The sequence below is a fragment of the Pyricularia oryzae genome, chromosome 4 (genome assembly GCF_000002495.2).
Source record: "Pyricularia oryzae 70-15 chromosome 4, whole genome shotgun sequence".
Classification (NCBI taxonomy): domain Eukaryota; kingdom Fungi; phylum Ascomycota; class Sordariomycetes; order Magnaporthales; family Pyriculariaceae; genus Pyricularia; species Pyricularia oryzae.
Genome location: NC_017851.1, coordinates 2,532,243 through 2,552,869, shown reverse-complemented (window position 1 = coordinate 2,552,869; position 20,627 = coordinate 2,532,243). Strand labels below are relative to the sequence as shown.

Below are 20,627 nucleotides of genomic sequence, written 5' to 3'. Positions count from 1 at the left end.
AGACGGGTGGTTTTGGGTGATTTGACCACATTTAGATTTCAAACATGCACAAGAAATTAGATTAAATAGACATGTACGTCGTGCTTTGCTCGTGTGCGATTAAATCCGAGTTTTCTTGAGTTTTGATTCCCTGGTTAGATATATTCCGACTTTGATTCATTTATAACTGTTGCGGAATTAAATTCGTCAACTTGTACGTACCAAACTACGTAACCAGGCAGTTAGCCCCCAAGCCACTAATACCGAGTCTCTTCATAGTTGGGATTATTTACTTGCAAAATTCTGTCGTACTCAAGTGGCACTGCCCGTCAAACCTGGATAATCGGCGTGCGCGTGACTTCACCTACTAGATAGGCGGGAACTAAGCTTGAGTAGCGACCCCGCTCAGCCGCCGCATGTCCCAGACGTCAGTTTGTGTACGGCAGGCTAAGTAATCGTTTAACAGACGTGAACAGCAGAGATATCTCTACCTGATTAGGCACCTCGCCCTCTGCAACCTGATCGGAGCTGCGAGTTTTGCCCTCTGGATCTTGCACACACACCAGCAAAGACATAATCTCCAAGGGACGTAACGACAGCCTTGAAGGCAGCCATGGCATCTACAGAAGGCATGTCGGTAAATACAACCTCTACCGCAGGATCGCCTGAATCACATCAAACACGGACAGAGACGATGGACACGACCGTGCAGTCATCAGCTGCATCGACGGCAACGACGCAAGACATGACAGGATCGTCCACATCTCGATACCAGCCGCCGTCCGCGTCCGCAGCGTCGTCGGTATTCTCCGCCCCGACGTGGTGGCCACAGTTGGGCTTCCGCGGAGCACGAGGTGGCGACACAGCCACCACGCTGGCCAGCGCGACCGGCGCATCGTCCAGGGCACATGTGCAGGGCTCGGTCCCTCCTCCCGTGACCGCAGGGCCCTCCAGGAGACCTGTGGACGTTGGCCTCCCGACGTCGCCGCCGTCTCCCGAACAGCAGCACCAGCAGCAAGCCAACAACGTCGCCGAGGCGCGCGCGGCGCTCGAGGCGTCCATGGCCAACATCCTGGACCGCGAGCTCGTGCCCCGCGCCACGGCGCTGCACCGCGGCGAGCGCGTCATCAAGAAACAGCAGGCCGACGTGGTGCGCGCCACCGGCGCGCTGCGCCAGGCCAACCGGCAGCTCGAGGAGGTGGTCGAGGACGTCAGCTGGAAGCTGAGGGAGGTGGGCGACCTCCAGAATTGGACCGAGTTGCTGGAGCAGCGCTTCCTGGCAGTCGAGGAGACGATGCGGCTGGTCAGAGAGGGCGACAGTGACGAGGGCAGTTGTAGTAGCTGCCAGTGCTCAGAGTGCTGTTCGGACTGCGGGGAGAGTGAGTGGGATGGGAGTGCTGACGAGGGCGAGGAAGTACCAGATGCCAACTCCCACAACCAAGACCGAGCGGACGCTCTAAATGTTGCTGTTGGACTAGAAGGACTGCCGAGTATGTCTCGGCCTGTGGAGCAGCGTCGCGATAACGAAGATCCTCTCGTATCGAAAACGAGCTTTGTCGATGCTTGTTATGTATCCCTCCCCGAGGAAGCCTGGTCGCCGGTAGACATTGACATAGCTTGTCAGGTACCACTTCCTGAAGATTTTCTGCTCGGCGAGCAAGATGATTGTTCAGATGCATGGGTTCATCCGCAAAGTACCATACCTGTCGAGGAGTGTCCACGTGCACAATGAGCTACTGCTCATTACCTTGACCATGTAACTTGTTTCTTTTGGAGAACTCTTTGCTTGTCACCGTGCAACGACTCACAATATTATGATTAAGCAACGATACAATATGCTATTACAAATCGTTTCGACCTGGAGTTGAGCTCGCACACTTCCGTTTGCTCCAAAGTAACCTCTCAGAAGTGCCACAATGAATCATGTCCTCTTCAAACGCCCAAGCTACCCATAAGTACCACCCAGCGACAATGTCTTGGGAACGAGTAAATAACACCGGACCAAGGGGTCAGACTAGATCTGAACAATATCAAGCCATGCATATTAAATGAGACCAGGAAGCATAGTGTAACGCTTCTTCTTGTACTTGTCGGGGAACAGCTGCCTCAGCGCCCTTTCCTTCTGTATCGACCAGATCATCATATAGTAGCCACCCATGACGATAGTGATGACGGTTGCCCACGACCTGGAGACCATAATCATGCCGACCCAAGCTATGACCTCAAACATGTAGTTGGGGCATGTGACCACGCTGCTCCCGACGCAGGAAGGAATGCCCTTCTCGGTGGTACCAGGCGCGCGCAGGTTTGCGAGGTGGAGGTGGACGATGCCGTTGCAGAGCTCGCCGTAGACAAAGAGCGCAAGACCCAGGTAGTCTATTACGTTCAGCTCCGACCGAGCAATATCCTGGAAGAGAGGGACGCCCCCGAAGAGGCTGTAGTTGGCCGGCGCATAAAAGACGAAGCTGCAGGCCAGGCCAGCTGACACCCAATATAGGAAGCAGTTGCGGAAGAGGGCAAAAAAGGGCATCGTGTTGGCCGAGAAGCGGTGGACAAAGACGGTCTCCACCTCACGCTTCATAAAGTGAATGATGAAGAGGGCGAACGAGAGCTGTTGGATGGTTGTCAAGGCCGGCATAGGCTTGCCAGAGGCGGATCCAGGATAGCTGCCCAGCGCGGGGTAGATGTAGTCTCGACCTGCGGCGAAGATGCAGTGGAAAAGGATCGGCCCGAAGTATTCAATGAAGAAGACCGTCCGCCAGCCAATTTGGGGACCTACACGCCGGTGCAGAGAACCAACTGTTAGCTGAAGAAGTCTTCAAAACTATGTCTAGGGTTGTGCTTTGCTTACCCAAATCCTTAACCAGCACCTCTCCAGCAGACACAACATTAGGCAAATCCCTGACCAGAGCCTTGCGATCCTTGAGAATAGAGTTGGTCTTGGGGTCGTGGACGCCAATGCGGTTGAAGTCGGAGACCTTGGCCTCTTTAGCCACAGCGCGCTTCACATCCTCAACAGTAGCGTCGGTGGGGAGCTCGATGGACTCTGGTAGACGTTTAAAGCCGCCTTTCTTGGAGCGGTTTCGCACCCTCAGGCTCAGTCTTGCAGCCATTCTGTCAAGTGCCCAACGTAGTTGATTATTGGTTGGTGGTATGTAGTCGTTACCGATCACAAGAACGCCACTAGCTATGTGGACAAAACTTCGAGAGAGCCCCCAAAGAAGCTTATAAAATTTGGCCTTGTTTGCCTACGGCTTACATACCGCACTGGGCATGGAACTTCGGAAAACGACAGGGGATAACCTTGGTCCCACCAGAAACCCCATTGTCAACCCCACTACTACTTATAAACCGACCCCCTGCCTGCCGACAAAAAAAGTGTTGGCAAGTGAAAATCCGCATGCGAGCAAAGTACGTCGTGCGTGTCTTGGCCAAATGCAGGGTAGGCAGAACGATGGCATACCATCGTACACCAACTGCCTTTTACCTAGGGACCTAGACTAGTAGGTCTCTGGCTACCCACCTACCTTGGTACTAGATATGTTCTCTCGAATCTACAGGTTGAGCACCTTGTGATCAGGTAGAAAGAAAGAATAGCTGCCGTGTGATAATGGAATATCCCGTGAATATCGAATGGAGTACATTCTCACATGCGGCATGCCCAAGATCTAGATAGTACGGAATTGAAGGTAACAATTAAATGCCCGCCGGCAGCCCCGGTTGGTACTTCCTCCGTTAGAGTGGCCAGTCTGGTTCGCAAACCAAGACAAAATTGTGGCGTTGAGTGTGGCTGGTGTGTATGGTCCGTGCACTAGGGCTCTTGGAGAGGCGGGATTCCAGCATCACGCCCACCAAATTTGGCCTGAGACGACCTTCGCATTTTATCGACCCCCAATTTTTCCACGCCTTGCGAAATCGACGACCACTCAGCCCACGCTTGCATCTGGTGAACAGCTAAATCATCAGGTACGTTCGCTGTCACCGGCTACAGGTGCAGATTTTCTCTCTCTCTCAACTTGAGAGATTATCGCCGACAAAAACCCCGACATACACTCGCTTGAAAACGGTAGCGGTGCCCCACGAACTTTTTCACTAATTCCTCGCTCGCTGGAAATCAGGAACAGCAATCATGGGTATCTCACGAGACTCTCGCCACAAGCGCTCTGCCACCGGTGCAAAGCGCGCTCACTACCGTGAGTACAACCATTCTACTCGGACACTGAGATTTCGCGGATGGGAGGGCACGATTCCGTGATCCTTTTGGAGGAGGGTTCTGACATGAGAATCGACCAATCTTTTAGGCCAGAAGCGTGCTTGGGAGGCTGGTCGCCAGCCCGCCAGCACCAAGATCGGTGCCAAGCGCATTCACACCGTCCGTGTCCGTGGCGGCAACACCAAGTACCGTGCCCTTCGTCTCGACTCGGGCAACTTCTCGTGGGGCTCCGAGGGCGTCACCCGCAAGACCCGTGTCATTGCCGTCGCCTACCATCCCTCAAACAACGAGCTTGTCCGCACCAACACCCTCACCAAGTCCGCCGTTATCCAGATCGACGCTGCGCCATTCCGTCAATGGTACGAGGCCCACTACGGCCAATCGCTTGGCCGCAGACGGCAGGCTAAGCAGGCCAAGGAGGGCGAGGAGGTGAAGAAGAGCAAGAGCGTGGAGAAGAAGCAGGCCGAGCGCTTTGCCGCCCGCGGCAAGGTCGACTCTGCTCTGGAGAAGCAGTTCGAGGCCGGTCGTGTATTTGCTGTTGTCTCGTCGAGGCCTGGCCAGTCCGGCCGGTGCGACGGTTACATCCTGGAGGGTGAGGAATTGGCTTTCTACCAGAGGAAGCTCCACAAGTAAAGGAAAATGATGGCGGATTTTATGGCTGGGAAATGAACAATGGTTTTTACTGCTTTGGTCTCTGGTGGGTGTTCAGGTATTGCTTGATGTGCCCTAGGTGGGATTTTTTCTCAGTGTTACGGGAGGGACGAGGCGTCGACTTCGTTTACCCATTACTGCCCACCTAATGGCCGCTTCCTCATTGCATTGCAAACGGGAGGATTTTATGGTCGGTCAACAAAATCCAACAGTGATTCTTCGCGTTATCCCTATTTGCATGTTATCTCAAAGTGATTACAACTTTGACTCGTTAGGCTCGTGAATTGGCAAATGTTGACACATACTTAGGGAGGTAGGTGAAAATCGTAACCCTGTAACAAATTTGTTGTTTAGATTGCGGTTTCTAGACTGCCTGGTCTGCGCCGAGTTAGACAGCCCCTTTTAAATCGACTCAAATACGTCAGAGTTGGGTCTACGTTGAGGGTTTTGAAGAACAAGAAAAAAAAAGATTTTAGACGGGCACTGTGGTGCAGAAGCCCAAATGATTGTAGTTTCTCGCACCAAATACGGACCATCAGCACAAAGTAGCATGATGTGCTGTGGTATTAAGTATTACTGCGGTTTGGTGATTCTAAATAACTGCACTAAACATGAAGTGAGCCATAGCTACTGATATGTGACAAGGGTGCACGGAATTTGTAGGTGCTACAGCGGGGTGGAAAACCTTATCACGCGGCTTGTATGCAAAAAGGAAGCAATGAACTTTTGATTCCTTTCATCTCCTCTTACAAAATAATCTGTTTGAATGTGTAGCACATAGACGAGGTATTGTGACCTCCGAGACAACCGGGAATCTGGAGATACCAAGTTAAGATGTTCAACACTTATGTAATCTTTAGGTCTAGATAGTTCTAGTTCTAGTCTAGTCTAGAACTAGTACTTTGCAAGAGTGGCATGGACCCAAGGTGCCTACCTACCTAGATAAGTTTTTCATTACGGTAAAAGGAGTCAATTGAAGTCAGCCCTGTTAAATACGGGAGAAATCTCTCTCTTATCCCTAGGGCTTTTGAAGGCACTCAGAAAATTCATATACATTCGATGAGGAAATATAAAAATACCGCCAAACATTTGTCGCGGTAGTTGGCCTCTAGGACTGACCCGAGGACGTTGAAGCGCGACTGGCGTGTCCCAAGGTGGGGCTCAACTAACCACCTTCTCGCACGTTCCTTGATCCCACGAGTGGCTGCAGACTGGCAGGCATTTACACCGTGCCAAAGCAGAAGCAAACACGCACAGTCACCGCGCGACCCACCATATCGAACAAACCGGGAGAGCACTTTTGAGCTTTGCCAGGCGTCATCCACAATTACGCAAATGTCAGGTTAGATCGTCACCTTTGCCTGACTTCAGGTATCTCTGTCGACCACAAACCTCATCCTCAGAACTCTACTAAACCGACACAACGTTGATCTCGCAACGGAGTACTTGATAAACTCCCAAGCGACAGGAACTCATCGGAGTTTTCAACTTGCCCTCAGAATTTCCCAGCGCAGCTCTGGTGATCTCGTCGGAGGTAATTTAGGCTAGGATTCGACAAGCTGCACTTGTCTTGAATCTTTTTTCTACTCCTTCGCCTGGCGACTCCGAGACTGCTGCTTTCAACCATACAAACGGCGTACGATAGTGATTCGTCATCACCCCACCAAGACGAAGCAACTTCGAAGCGTCCGCTTTATCGCGAATACGAGACCTACCTGATCTCTCCATCATTCGTTGGTGCCGATAGCCATCTCTGCAACTGGAAAACACGAGTCGGCCCGTGGTAGCGCGCGGAGTGTCTGATCATTTGGACACTCCAGCAGACGCAACGCCGTTGTCGCAGTGGCAATACCTGAGGGTAGTGGAGGGGGAGCTTTTGATTTCTACTGCGGCTTTGCCGCCCCATCGTCGACATGGGAAAGATCGTTAAGACCCTTCAGCAGAAGCACAAAGAGACTCTGGTACGTCTGACGGGCCCATAACCCGTAGTTGCCGTCCCCCCGCCGATCGCACTGGAGCATCTACTGACTTCCATCGTATCTAGTCTCCATGGCTGAAGGAATATGTCGCCAAGGTTGCGGAAGCCCCGCTTCCCAAGATCCCACAGCTGCTTGCCGAGTTCCCCATGACATGGCCGTTCCCCAGGGGCGATCTATATCACTGGATTCCACTTCTCAATCGTTTCGATAACATACTCGAAGGCTTCTGTCTCACCTACCAGCTTGCTGAAAGACCGCAAGATCGGGATTTCACATGCGAGATTCTACTCAAGAAGGGTGCTTCCGTGGAGTATTGTGATGATGCGCCGTGGACTGAAGCCGATCTGGCGAAGCTTGGCTATGGTGCAGACGGCGACAGTCACCTAATCATTACCATACTCAAATTCAGCAGTAAGCTCCTGGAGCACTGCGGCAATCGCAGCATATATTCATCAAGCTCCCACTTGAACAGCCTTCTAAACTCAACCTCATTTCCGGTCCTAAGAGCTACCTTGGAGGTGGGAATGGAGCTTGCCCAACGCTACCAGGCGTCCGTCAAACGCATGTCTCATACTCCTCGTGCTGTGGGGGCGGCACTTTTGGCCAGCCATTATAATATTGACTTGGACAGGGTCCAGCAACTGGCACAGCCTTTCGTCAAGACGCCAATAATAGGATTCACGGCAGACTCAGTCACGCCAACTACTCCAGGCTCTGCGAGTGCAAAGGGAAAAGAGAAGGCGCAGACGCCCACAGCGAAAAATGCTGCTCCAAAGTATGCTAATGACCTGACGTCTCTCGCAATCCCTGATGATCAAGGCCCTGGGTTCTGGAGTGGCTGGGCCGACGTGAAAGTCACCTATTACCCTAAGCCTGGTAGTCAACCACCTGCGCCAGCACCTGGCTTCCAGCCTGCTGGCGAGCGAGCTCATGCAAACATGCCCTCGACACCGACTCCTCTGCGGAGGAGTAGCACCATGGGCTCGCACCAGCGGACCCCACGTGGTGAGCGGGCATCCGCGGATGATGTCGCTTCCCCGGTTTCGCCTTTTATCACCAGCACCGGCGGCGACGAGACTACCAAATCGCCGCAGAAGACATTCGAGCTGCCTCAATCAACAGTCTTGAACAAACCAATCCATGAAATCATGGCGCGGTGTCCCGAAGACATGCCTGAAGCCTCACGCTATGAAGTTTTGAACCGACTAAGGGTTTCCAGGGCACTACTGGCATCACCATCAGCACGCCAAGAGGCATTGTCTGTTCGCCTGCTCGCCATTACCAATTTATCCTACATCCACCCGGAAGCTTACTTTACGGAGAAGGTCCTCAAGCAAGACAACGACGAGCCTAGACGGTATCAGCTTGTGTATCAGCTTGCAGACCTTATTCATCCAGTCCCTGATGGCAAGCCTAGTGTGCCAATCTGGCTGCAGACGATCGCATTAAAGCTACTCCATGCTGTCTCTAACTTTTCGACTAAACACTCTGATGTGCTGTCGGCTCTCAATGCCAACGTCAACCATGGTGTCCTCCTCTACGTCATCCGGAAAGCAGTTGCTGGCATGCGTGCGGATACCCTCGGCGGTTCTGATGCCGAAGAAGCTGAAGCCAACGATTGGCGAGAAGCCCTGTTCGCCCTGACTCTGCATATGTCTGTGTCCGCCCGGTTTGGGACTGAAATGATAGGAGCTGGCATAATGGACAACCTTGTCGAAATCCTGGATATTCGCACCCCCGTGGCGGAGAGGTTCCATGCAACTGCCCTTAACTTCCTGGATGCATTAATATACACCTTTCAGGGTGCCTTCCAGTCATTTGTGGACGCAAAAGGCCTGGACAGGATTTCTGAGCTCACGGTGATTATGGTGAATAAGGCCACCGAGCTGACCGAGGCTGGCAAGGGCACTCCAGCCAATTTGCGTACAAGCACCGTGGACTATGAGATCCCTTACCACCAGCAGCAAACCCTCAAATGGCTTCTCAAGTTTATACACCACATTATGACAAGCTGGTACTCGTTTGGCGGCAATACCGACCGCCTTCTTCGTAATCTTGTCGACGACAGCAAACTTCTTCTAGGGCTTCGACACATTATTGAGCACATGGGTCGCTTCGGCTCTGTCGTATGGACAAATGCCATGATCATCATCAGCGACTTCATCAACAACGACCCTACCAGCTTCGCCGCCCTGATGGAGTCGGGACTGATCAAGAGCTTCTTGGAGAGCATAACCGGTCGCGAGCTCTCCTCTGACCTATCCGAGCGCCCAAGCGATACGACTGGCTCCGGTTCGAGCAACACTGCCGAGAACAATGCTGCAAACGCCGCAAACATGGAAGACAGTGAACATGAAGACGATTCTTCACCTGCGCCCAGTATATCTCTCCTGCCAAAGGACTACAATCGCCCCCACCCACCCACGAAGCAGATGTTGGAATCAAGGCGTGTTGATAAGCCTGCTAACCACATTTTGCCCTCGTCGGAGGCCATGCAAGTCATTCCTGGAGTTCTCAACTCAATATCTCTGAATAACATCGGTATCAAGATGGTCGTATCATCCGGGGCAATTGAGAGCTATCTTCAGATATTCGAAAGCCCGCGACATCTTCAAACAATGGAGGCCGAGAACGAAATTGCTGCGAACATTGGAAATAGCTTCGATGAGCTTGCACGCCACCACCCCGCTTTGCGCCCGGTGATATCTAACGCGGTTCTTGACATGGTGGCTTACGTGTGCCACATGGGCAAGGAGAAAGCAGCCAAGTCTTCTTGGGGTGTGCACCTATTGGTGCCAGGGCCTAATGGAGATACCATAGTTGCCGACGAGTCTCTCCTGGACAAAGTCAAACCAGATGCACCGCCATCTCAGGATGTTGAGATGACCACGGATGATTCGAGCAAGTTTGATGGCGCAGACGAGGGCAAGGAGCAGACAGTGAAGACAATCACACCATATGTGCATGCTGTGTCCAATTTTATGACCGCATACACTGGCAATAATTCCCTGAAAAAGTCTTTCACTCAGAAGGGTGGAATTGAGCTTCTGCTCGACATGGCTGAGATGCCCAGCCTGCCTCATGACTTTACCGATTCGCACGCGCTGAAGATGCTTCAGCATGTCATCTCCCTGCTTGTGGAGCAGTGTCCCATCATCGGGCTCCCTTCTCTCCTTAACCGCGCTCAAGCTGCAGTTGACGCCTTGGAGCCTCTTGTCAAGCATCATGGCGATTGTACCTTCTTTGAGCCGTTTGTTCGCGTCGGCCTATCTCTCAAGGACTGCGATAGCAAGGGAATTGAACTACTGGGTCAAGGCACCAAAGTTCTCAGGGCACTTTCAACCACGCAGTCCCTTGTCAAGACTCTGTACAACTGTCTACCACAAAGCACCCGGCAACAATCCATGGCTTTCCTGCCGGTTAATGTCTTTGACTACTACGCTCGCCTCATAGAGAAACTCGGCCCGCTCCTACAGGCCGTTCTTGTTGAGGAAATGGCTGTTGCAAAAGCTGTGCCGGCACACTGGCCACACCATACACCACTTCTGGGAGCGCGCCCGGCGGTAGTCGAGGCTGCCCCGGCCGCCCCAGCAAACGTCACTCCCGAAACCAATGACGCAGCCGTTGAAAACGCTGCTACCAACCTTGGTACAGTCGCATCGACGTCAAATGAAGGGCAGGAGGATTCGAAGAAGCCGGTCGCAATTGAGGAGACACAGTCTGCGGCATACAAGAACTTCCAAGTACTGCAGGGTCTCCTGCACTCTGTTGTGCCGACGTCATATCCATTCTTCCAGAGTCTAGGCAAGGCGCTCCTCCCTAGGCGAGAGCGGGACTCGTGGATTCGTTCCCAGCACCTCTGGATTGCTGAGGTGCTTGCGAAGACCGTTTCGGACCAGCTCAAAGTTGTGAAGGCTCTTTCTGTTAAGGACCTTCACTACTGGGCAGTCATGCTTCACAGTGTGGATGAGATGTTGACCGATACACCTCGTCATGGTGACCGAAGCTCGGTACAGGTCATCATTCCCGTGTTGTTGGCATTCAAGGCGCAGGGTGGATTTGAATCCCTCCATCTTGTACTGCGTCGCTTGGCCGAAAAAGCGTCTGCTGAACCGTCAGACCCAACTGATGGAAGCCCACGTCTCGCCCAGATCGGCATGAAGAAGATCCTCGATCTGTACCTCACAGTTGTGACGGGCAAGCGCATAATGGAGTCAGTAAATCTCATCAACATAGCTAGGGCCGAGTCACGTCGCGATGCTATGCCGATTGCTTCCCAGCTGGTGGTCGAGCTCCGTGCAAGCATACTGCCGGTCATTCGTGAGATTTGGGAGTCGCCACTGGTTGAGAAGGCGGAAGCAGGGGTGGTCAACAAGATTTTGGAAATCCTGCGCTGTATCAGTCTCGCTGATGAGGAGGCTGCCGCCCCTAGGGGTACAGACAAGGAGCCAAGCACGGTTTTCAAGCGAGAAAACGTTCCGTTCGACTGGCCTGCACAGCGTGGACTTATTAGCAATCTGGCCGCACGGAACAAGAGTGAAGACATTGATCTTATCCGAGAGGCTGTCTATCGTTCCCATGGAGTACTGGATCTAGCCGAAGAGTACTTATCAGCCCACAAAGCCAACATCGCTGGTCCTCGGAACCCCATACCTTCTCAAGACGCATACCGAGAAGAGTCTGCTCCTGAACCTACGGTTAGATCTGAGCCTGAGCCGCCTGCTCAGCCTCAAACCCGAGTGGATGGTGATGACGCGATGGTTATTGATCCCGTCCCTGGAGAGGTCAATCATCTGGTCCACCATTCTCTGCGGAACGAGCTCGCTGAGCGACCGACCCCTGCCTCCCCGAGTGGCGAAGGCGACGAGACCAGTACAGCTCTAGACACTCCACAGCAGGCAACGGTAGAACCTCCCAGCACAGCAGTCGCGCCGCCAACCACCGCAGAAGAGCCATTGGTAACTATGGCATTTGAGATCTTGACATCCGAGCGTGAGAAGCTCAGGGATAACCTGATCGAACGATGCCTGGACGTTATTCGAGCCCATCCGGATTGCGTCTATGATGTGTCGATGCTGATTAGGCTGACGATCTTCCGCCAGGAGGACAAGGCGAGCTGTCAAGAAATCGGCGAGACATTGGCCAACGCCTTGGTTTCTTTCGACGTCGACAACAAATCCAACTCTGTCAGTATCGCGGCATACGCTCATCTTTTATCCATGCTACTTCAAGAATCAGAACCATTCTTCCAGTCTATTCAGGGAACTCTTAGGGACAATGTGGAGATGTATTTGAGTTTCTTGAGAGTGTCGGGTGACGAGCTTCCATCTTGGATGCCTTACATCCTGCTTATCCTTGAGATACTTCTATTGGACGATGAGCAGCCAATCAAGGCGGAATGGTCTCCCCCGGGTCCGAACGACGAAACCATAAAGGATTTGGTTCTGCATGAAAAGGAGTCAAACATCAGCAGGGAGAACCGCGAAGAACTCTTGAACTCGATCCTTGATATACTCCCTAGGGTTGGAAAAGATCCAGTGCTCTCAGTAGCCGTTTTGAGGCTTTTGCAGATTCTTACCCGCACCCGTGAACTGGCCAAGGTGGTAGGGGAGAAGAAGAACCTTCAGCGACTCTTCGCTCTGGCTCGCCAAGTCGTGCCACTAGGTTCAGTGAAGCTTAGGGAAACAAAGATCAGCTCTTATATGATGACAATCCTGAGGCACATCGTGGAGGATGACGAGACCGTTCAGCAAATCATGCGCTACGAGATTCGTCACTATTTCGAGTTGCCGCAACGGAGCACCATACGGAACTATGACCTGAATAGCTACCTCAAGGCTCTGGGTCATGTTTCTTTGCGGAACCCCAAGCTGTTCATTGAAGTTACAGAGGAGATGGTGAAAATTTCGCAGTGGAAGAATGACACCCCAGAGGGCAAGACGAAAGTTTATTTGGCACTTAAGCCTGTCATAGACTCGAGCAAGCCAGCAGAGCCTGCCAAGGATGATTCAGTGGAGCCAGCAGTGCAACAGGGCACCCAAGATTTGAACATCAACGACGTTAAGCCATCAACTGAGTCTGTTGACAAAGAGATGACGGACGCCCCGAAGACTCCTGGTCCTGACTTAAAGCGACCGATTGTTGAGAATCCGGACGGAGTAATACAGTTTCTTTTGGACCAGCTTCTCAGCTTTCAGAAAGTGGAAGACGTCGAGTCGGCACCTCCTGCACCAGCAGTGAAAGAAAAAGCAACAGAGGGTGCAAATGTGTCAAGCAACACTCCTAGCACGGCTGTCACCGAATCTTCACCTGCCACTCCCTCTCCACCCCCCGAGCAGGCAGGCGACGAGTCAAAGGACAACAAGCAGGCGAAGCAACAGTTCAAGGCCGAGGAGCACCCCATGTTTATATACCGGTGTTTCCTCCTGCATTGTCTTTCGGAGCTGCTACATGGCTACACTCGCACAAAGATTGAGTTCATCAATTTCAAGCGTGGCGCCCCTCTTCTTACAAACACGCCTGTCAAACCTCGTTCCAGTGTGCTGAACTACCTCCTGAATGATCTCATATGCCTTAGCAGTCTACAGGCACAGACAGACACCTTGGCCTACAAAAAGAAGGCAGCCACGGCCGAGCAAGCCCGTCTGGTCCTGGTCGCTCTTGTGTCTAAGACAGCCGAGAAGCCCTCTAACCGCCTCGCTCGTCGTTTCGAGCCCAGTGAAGAGCAAGATCTTAACTTTGTGCGCAAGTTCGTCCTCGACACCATTTTGCGAGCCTACCGCGATGCATCAAGCTCGGCCGAACCTTTTGATTCACGGTATGCAAAACTACAATCTTTGGCCGAGCTTATGTATTGCATGATAGATGATAAAGAGGTCAAAGATCCGACCATGTCGCGTGCAGGGACGGACAATCTCCGCACTCAAGCACAACTCAAGCGCCTCATGTATGAGAAAGGATACATAAATGCGCTGACCTCATCCATTGCGGATGTCGATCTCACCTTCCCTGGTGTTAAGCGAACGATCAGACACATTCTGCGGGTGATTCACCTCCTCACCACAACGGCCTCTCAGCTGAGCCATGACGGGGTTCTGCCTCCTAATCTGGCCGATGGTGTGGACGACGAAATCCTCTCAGCGTCGTCCTTGTCTGACATGGAGGAGGAACGAGAAGAGACCCCGGATCTTTACAGAAACTCTGCTCTGGGAATGCTGGAGCCTCGTGAAGACGATGATTTCTCCAACGATGACTCCGATGACGGTAGGTTTTGGTCACAAAGCTGCAAGCATATACTCGTGGTTTCTTCTTGCTAACAATTACACAGACGACGAGGACATGTATGATGATGGTTACCCAGACGAGATGGAGTACGACGAAGACATGTCCCAGGACGACGAAGAGAATGTCAGTGACGACGACGACGAGATCGATGGTATGGGACATGTCGAGGGCTTACCCGGCGATGCTGGAGTTGTCGAAGTCATCATGGGTGACGATGATGATGATGACGAGTCGATGGATGATGACGAGGAAGATACGAGCGACGAGGATGACGAAGATGACGAAATGGACTCAGGTGACATAGAGGAGCTTGAGGAAGTCGTTGAGGAAATTGTCAATGGGGAAGGCAGCCCAGTTGAGGACGATGGTGCGTCTGAATGGGAGAGCGAAAGTGAGAACGACGATGAAGACGACGACGAGCAAGACGAGATCGATTACGAAGACGGGGCCCAGGATATTGACGAGGCCCGTCTCCATGGTCTTGAACCTGGACAACTGTCTCTCGAAAACTACCGAGATGTGGTGCGCGCCGCCATGGGCACCGACTTCATTGACGACTTCCCGGCCATCGATGATCGTTTTGGCGAAGAAGATGAGGCTGACGATGGTAAGAATTCCCCTGCAACTTTGCAAAGTGTCCATGGCCATGACGTATCGTTGTTAACATGGATTTGTATAGACGACGAGGATGAAGAAGACGACATTGACGAAGACGTTTTTGTCTATGACCATGGGAACATGGGTGAGTATACACATCTCCTCGAAATCGGTTTACCAAGCTGACAGCATCCAAAGAGGGTGGCCCACCCCCACCACCTCCCGATGGGCTTGGATGGGACTCTTTGATTGAACATCCAGTCGGCGGCCATCGCCAACGTCCCGGTATTCGCAGCCCCTTTCCTATCACCCCCAACGCAGTCGTTATTGGCGGAGGACCAGGGGATCGTATGGGAGGTACGTTAGATCTGCGGACAGGAGCCATAGCTCACCTCGCAGTTGGGAGTACAGAAAAAAAAAACTAATTCGGTTGTCCTCATAGACTTCAGGAACTTCTTCAGACCTACCCAACGGAGTGCCGCCCCGCAGGCTCCTACCAACGGCGATGATATGGTAAACCCGCTTCTGCGTCGCGCTCATGGAGCACGTGAAGCTTCTCCCCGCCCTGTCACAGGAGGCACTCTTCGTTTCCCATTCCCTCTTGGATACAGCGGCCTTGGTGACAACCCAATGTCATTCCTCAATGATCTCCTCACCCACATGCCCCAGAATCTCGCCGCAAGCGCTCGCGCTGGCGGGACAACGCATCTCCAACTGCAGTTTTCCCACGATGGCCCTCATGGCCCTGTCCACGAGTTTCATATACCTGTTACACATGCCCGAGACTCGCGGAATGACAATTCCAGATCGCGGGATATCTACCAGGAGCCACACCAAGCCGTGGCATTTACACCGGGTGCTACCATTGAACGTTGGCACGAGGAAGCGAGGATGGTCTTCGGGCCCGATAAGATACAGCGTCTTTACGACATCATCTTCTACAAGCTTGCCCCACAGGCCATTGCCGAAGAGAAAGAGCAGAAAGCCAAGGAGGCGGAGGCCCGTAAGAAAGCTGAAGAGGCACGTAAGCTGGCTGAGGCTGAGGCCCGCAAGAAGGCCGAAGCCGAGGCAGTAGCCAAGGCGGCCCGAGAGAGGGAAGAAGCAGAGCGTAAGGCCAAGGAAGAGCGTGAAGCTGCCGAAGCCGCGCGGGCTGCTTTGCAGGAATCGCAGTCCGGATTGCGCGCGGGCGAGGGCCAAACAGACCAGTCGGGCTCCGGCTCACAGGCTATGGAGGGTGTTGAGGCGACACAGACGGTTGTTACCAGCTCGGGTGCCCATGACTCTGCTGCTCAGGAGCGCGTAATGACGACTATCCGTGGCGAAGAGGTTGATTTGACCGGGCTTGGAATTGACCCTGACTACCTTGCTGCCCTTCCGGAGGAATTCAGGGAAGAGGTGATAGCGCAGACCTTGACGACGAGGAGGTCTGAAGCACGTCAGCAGGCCGAGAACACTGGCACAGGGCAAGAGACCGAGGCTTTCAACGAGTTTCTCGACGCCCTGCCTGCTGAGCTTCGTCAAGAAATTATCCAGCAGGAGAACCAGGACCGAAGACGCCGCGAGCGTGAGGAATCTCGCCGTCTTGCCAGCAACAACGCCCCTCAGGATATGGATCCAGCCAGCATCCTGTTGACGTTTGATGCCGCCCTCCGGGAAGAGATACTCTTGGACCAGGGTGAGGAGCTCGCCGAACACTTGCCACCGGATTTGCGTGCGCAAATGCGGGCGCTGCAAGAGAGGAGTGGGCCTCCTCGCGCTGCCGGTCGTGCGCGCGACCGACACCGTGAAGTCCCGCGCGAAGCTGGCCGTATAGCCGGTGGACAAGCACAGCCTCCGGTGGAAACCAAACCAGTCAGGCAACCAGTGCCACAAATGCTCGATAAGGCCGGCGTCGCCACTCTCCTGAGACTCATGTTCATCTCGCAACCTGCCAACATTAGAAGTCATCATTTCGCCATCCTCGCTGATGTATGCGAAAACCGCCAAAATCGATTGGAGGTGATTAGCACCATTCTTCAGATACTTCAGGACGGCAGCACCAATATGGACGCTGTCGAGAAAAGCTTCAGCAATCTCTCGCTAAAGGCCAAGCAACCCAAGGACAAGGACCTGCAGCAGAGGACTCCCAACAGCCTCAAGCGCTCCGTGGCCAGCCTCACCGCCACGTCGGTGATCCAGCACAACTCCGACGTCTCCCCGCTCATGATTGTGCACCAGTGCCTGGATCTTCTGGTTGAGCTTTGCAGAAACCCACACATACCTCCCCTGTTCCTCACCGAACACGAGACTGTCGGTTCGTCGCTCAAGCGGAGTCTTAGCCGCAAGGGCAAGGGCAAGGAACTTAGAGCCCACAAGTATGCAATCAACTCGCTCCTCAGCCTTCTCGGCCGTAGCTTGGTGATGGAAAGCTCTGCTGTCATGCAACTGCTCGCAGACCTCCTGAACAAGGTCACTTACCCACTCCAGGCCCTGGACCGGCGCCGACGTGGGGCAGAAGAGGAAGCCAAGAAGCCGTCGCAGACCGAAGGCTCTACTTCTACTGATACTGCCCCGCCCCCGACAGAAGTGGCATCTGGAGCCCAAACAAGCGGCACAGCGCCTTCTCAGACCAACGACAACAGTACGGTAGCAGACACACAAGACGATCTCAAGCTCAATGAAGAATCCAGCACACAGGACGCCAAGACAGCCGATAAGAAGTCAAAGTCGTTCCAGCCACCAGTTGTACCCGTCTACAATTTGACGCTCGTGGTCAATATCTTCGTGGCACGCGAGTGTAGCTCAAAGACCTTCCAGAACACCATATCAACCATCAAGAACCTCTCCAACATTCCAGGAGCCAAGATTGTGTTCGGGCAGGAGCTGGTCCGACAAGCTCGCCTGTTGAGTGAGAATATTGTCCGCGACTTGGATGATTTACTTCCCCATATACTCAAGGCCGAGTCTGGTACAGAAATTCAGGGCGTGGCTCTCAACAAGTTCTCGCCAGGTGCGTCTGAACAGAACAAGCTTCTTCGTGTGCTTACCGCGCTGGACCATCTGTTTGATTCCAAGGTCAAGAAGACAAGCGAGGCCGATAACTCGATGAGCAAGGATGAGAAACAAGAGTTTATCAGCTCGCTGTATCACAACTCCACCTTCGGCACAATGTGGGATAAACTCAGTGCTTGCCTCAGCGCTATTCACCAGCGCGAAAATATGGTCAACGTAGCAACCATTCTACTGCCTCTCATCGAGTCCTTGATGGTGGTTTGCAAGAACACAACCCTGAGTGAGGCGCCCGAGTCGCAGGGTCCCGCGAAGGAGATGCTGCTTACGAGCCCGCCACCCGAGGACCGCATGGCTGGGCTCTTCTTCACTTTTACGGAGCAGCACAGACGTGTGCTCAATGAGCTTGTTCGTATCAACCCGAAGCTCATGTCGGGTACTTTCTCTCTACTGGTTAAGAACCCCAAAGTTCTTGAGTTCGATAACAAGCGCAACTACTTCAATCGCAGCGTCCATGCCAAGACTGGCAACCAAGCACGTCCATCCTACCCTGCGCTTCAACTCTCAGTGCGTCGCGATCACGTATTCCATGACTCTTTCAAGTCGCTGTACTTCAAGAAGGGCGAGGAAATGAAGTATGGCAAGCTCAACATCCGCTTCCATGGCGAGGAAGGTGTGGATGCTGGCGGGGTCACTCGCGAGTGGTTCCAGGTGCTTTCGCGCCAGATGTTCGACCCTAACTACGTGCTATTCACACCGGTGTCTTCCGATCGTACAACATTCCATCCCAACAAACTGAGCAGCATCAACGATGAGCACCTCATGTTCTTCAAGTTCATCGGACGTATCATCGGCAAAGCCCTATACGAAGGCCGCGTGCTCGACTGCTATTTCAGCCGCGCGGTCTACAAGCGGATTTTAGGCAAGCCAGTGTCAGTCAAGGATATGGAGTCGTTCGACCCCGAGTACTACAAGTCATTGGTATGGATGCTTGAAAATGACATCACGGATATCATCACCGAAACATTTGCAGTGGAGGACGACGCTTTTGGCGTGACCAAGACCGTCGATCTGTGCGAGAATGGACGCAATATTCCAGTCACCGAGGACAACAAGCATGAATACGTCCGGCTAGTAGTTGAACATAAGCTACTTGCTTCGGTAAAGGACCAGATGGCTGAGTTTCTTCAAGGGTTCCACGATATCATTCCTGCCGAGCTTATCGCCATTTTCAATGAGCAGGAGCTGGAGTTGCTCATTTCGGGACTTCCAGACATCGACGTGGACGATTGGAAGGCTCACACTGAGTATCACAATTACCAGCCGTCATCACAGCAGATCCAGTGGTTTTGGCGCGCAGTCCGGTCCTTTGACAAAGAAGAGCGGGCTAAGCTGTTGCAATTTGTCACTGGCACATCGAAGGTGCCGCTCAATGGCTTCAAAGAGCTCGAGGGCATGAATGGCGTCAGCAGATTCAACATCCACCGAGACTATGGCCGTCCAGACCGCCTCCCGAGTTCTCATACATGCTTCAACCGTGAGTACCCCAACACCTCAAGCTTGAATGGAAACATGCCTGAAGCTAATCTTTTTATTTCCCCGCAGAACTGGACCTTCCTGAGTATGAAAGCTACGATGTTCTGCGAAAACAGATCCTCAAGGCGATTACTGCGGGGAGCGATTACTTTGGATTCGCGTGATTACGATGCGGCATGCCCCCAACGGGAGCTTTCGGAGCTGGGGAAGAAAGGCTTGGTTGCATGACCAACAAAGAAAGAACAGAAAACAAAAAGCCCGAAAAAAAAAGAAGAAAAAAAAACGGTAAGATGGTAAATACAAACAGGGGTGAGGTCGCATATTTGACAGGCGCAGATGCAATTTTGCCAGGGCAATTTGCCTTGCTAGGGGACCGTTATGGGTTATTGAGTGTTTTTTTTTTTTTGTTGGGTCGTTGATTCACTGGCGAAGGATATGGTCGGCCTGCTATATTCGTGCCTTGACGATACATATGATGAGGAGTCTGTCTTAAGGATTTTTTTTTCTCCCCCGGGGTGGGTTTGTAGACTCATTAGCGCCTAGATGCTCCAGTCTTGTCCGGACATACATACATGCTTTAGGTAGCTAGCTACTTTTTGATGGGCAACTGGAATATGAGCAGCAAGATCCGAAGTGCAGCCCGGATCTTGCTGCGTCTTAGGATCATTGCCTTTTCTTCGAGTCTTTAGATAGATCTAATTTGATGAAGGAAATATTGGCCGTGTTACCCAATCACGTGGGAAGAACGTTGCTTGTTAAAGGAATTAGTACCGCGTGGCTGCGGGTTGAAAATTCAGGGCAGGAACGGTATCCGCAGTTCTCTGCAGCCAAGGTTCTAAGACGAAACCCGCCTCGCATGAGGTTAGTCTACCTAGATCTAGTTCTAATTCAATATCTGCAGCAAGTACCTACCTCAGATATCTTTGTTGCTCTGCATCCATCTGTGCTAGTGTCTTGGTCACGTGGCATAGGATACTATATTGAAAGCAAGACTTGAGCCGCAGCCATAGGCAGCAATGTCGGGCGCAGCGAATTACTGCACAGTACAGTCCATTACAGTAATCAAGAGATCAGCACAAGGTTTCAGGGGGCCACACCATCTTGGACAGTGGTGGGGGAACGTGTGGGAGGATTAATCAGACCGCAATGAGATACGATATGGGGACCGGGAGTGACCCCGGTTGAGGATAAAGGAGGCGGAGGCTTGAGGGGTCTACCGGTACAGTGCTGCAATCTCTGAACCCGGCGAACGGACCTTGTAGGTTTTTATTTTATTTTATGAGATGGCTGAACGATGCCATTACGACAGAAAGCTGAACTATGCACGAGGAGCAAAAATGATTGACTGACAGATTGTCAAACAACATTGTGGGTGGGCGGAGTAAGAAACCAAGGAACAT

The 20,627-nt window shown here is 52.6% G+C and overlaps 4 protein-coding genes across 4 annotated transcripts; 3 read left to right on the top strand and 1 right to left on the bottom strand.

Annotated features, from left to right (window-relative positions):
- The first annotated feature begins 117 nt into the window (after positions 1-117).
- MGG_03249 (uncharacterized protein) lies at positions 118-2,029 on the top strand. Its single transcript, XM_003716677.1, has 2 exons — positions 118-193; positions 259-2,029. Exon 2 carries the CDS (start codon positions 593-595, stop codon positions 1,709-1,711), a length of 1,119 nt encoding a protein of 372 aa, XP_003716725.1. The 5' UTR covers positions 118-193; positions 259-592; the 3' UTR covers positions 1,712-2,029.
- Positions 1,702-3,256, bottom strand: MGG_03250 (enoyl reductase TSC13). The gene is made up of 2 exons (XM_003716676.1): positions 2,831-3,256; positions 1,702-2,754 (listed from the first exon to the last, which is right to left on the bottom strand). Exons 1-2 carry the CDS (start codon positions 3,090-3,092, stop codon positions 2,024-2,026), a joined length of 993 nt encoding a protein of 330 aa, XP_003716724.1. The 5' UTR covers positions 3,093-3,256; the 3' UTR covers positions 1,702-2,023.
- A 563-nt stretch (positions 3,257-3,819) lies between these two features.
- On the top strand, positions 3,820-5,117 carry MGG_03251 (40S ribosomal protein S8). Its single transcript, XM_003716675.1, has 3 exons — positions 3,820-3,945; positions 4,098-4,172; positions 4,281-5,117. The coding sequence occupies exons 2-3, from the start codon at positions 4,109-4,111 to the stop codon at positions 4,823-4,825; spliced, it is 609 nt and encodes a 202-aa protein (XP_003716723.1). The 5' UTR covers positions 3,820-3,945; positions 4,098-4,108; the 3' UTR covers positions 4,826-5,117.
- A 1,058-nt stretch (positions 5,118-6,175) lies between these two features.
- On the top strand, positions 6,176-20,023 carry MGG_03252 (E3 ubiquitin-protein ligase ptr1 + RNA transporter 1). Its single transcript, XM_003716674.1, has 7 exons — positions 6,176-6,804; positions 6,888-14,085; positions 14,150-14,713; positions 14,786-14,848; positions 14,902-15,060; positions 15,146-19,228; positions 19,297-20,023. The coding sequence occupies exons 1-7, from the start codon at positions 6,757-6,759 to the stop codon at positions 19,389-19,391; spliced, it is 12,210 nt and encodes a 4,069-aa protein (XP_003716722.1). The 5' UTR covers positions 6,176-6,756; the 3' UTR covers positions 19,392-20,023.
- The last annotated feature ends 604 nt before the right edge of the window (positions 20,024-20,627 follow it).

Excerpts from the sequence above, each read along its gene's own strand:
- MGG_03249 (XM_003716677.1), top strand. The coding sequence starts at position 593 with ATGGCATCTACAGAAGGCATGTCGGTAAATACAACCTCTACCGCAGGA.
- MGG_03250 (XM_003716676.1), bottom strand. The coding sequence starts at position 3,092 with ATGGCTGCAAGACTGAGCCTGAGGGTGCGAAACCGCTCCAAGAAAGGC. Across the intron at positions 2,755-2,830 it reads GGTGCTGGTTAAGGATTTGG|GTCCCCAAATTGGCTGGCGG; the intron begins GTAAGCAAAGCA and ends ACCGGCGTGTAG.
- MGG_03251 (XM_003716675.1), top strand. The coding sequence starts at position 4,109 with ATGGGTATCTCACGAGACTCTCGCCACAAGCGCTCTGCCACCGGTGCA. Across the intron at positions 4,173-4,280 it reads TGCAAAGCGCGCTCACTACC|GCCAGAAGCGTGCTTGGGAG; the intron begins GTGAGTACAACC and ends CCAATCTTTTAG.
- MGG_03252 (XM_003716674.1), top strand. The coding sequence starts at position 6,757 with ATGGGAAAGATCGTTAAGACCCTTCAGCAGAAGCACAAAGAGACTCTG. Across the intron at positions 14,086-14,149 it reads CAACGATGACTCCGATGACG|ACGACGAGGACATGTATGAT; the intron begins GTAGGTTTTGGT and ends ACAATTACACAG. Across the intron at positions 14,714-14,785 it reads AGAAGATGAGGCTGACGATG|ACGACGAGGATGAAGAAGAC; the intron begins GTAAGAATTCCC and ends GGATTTGTATAG.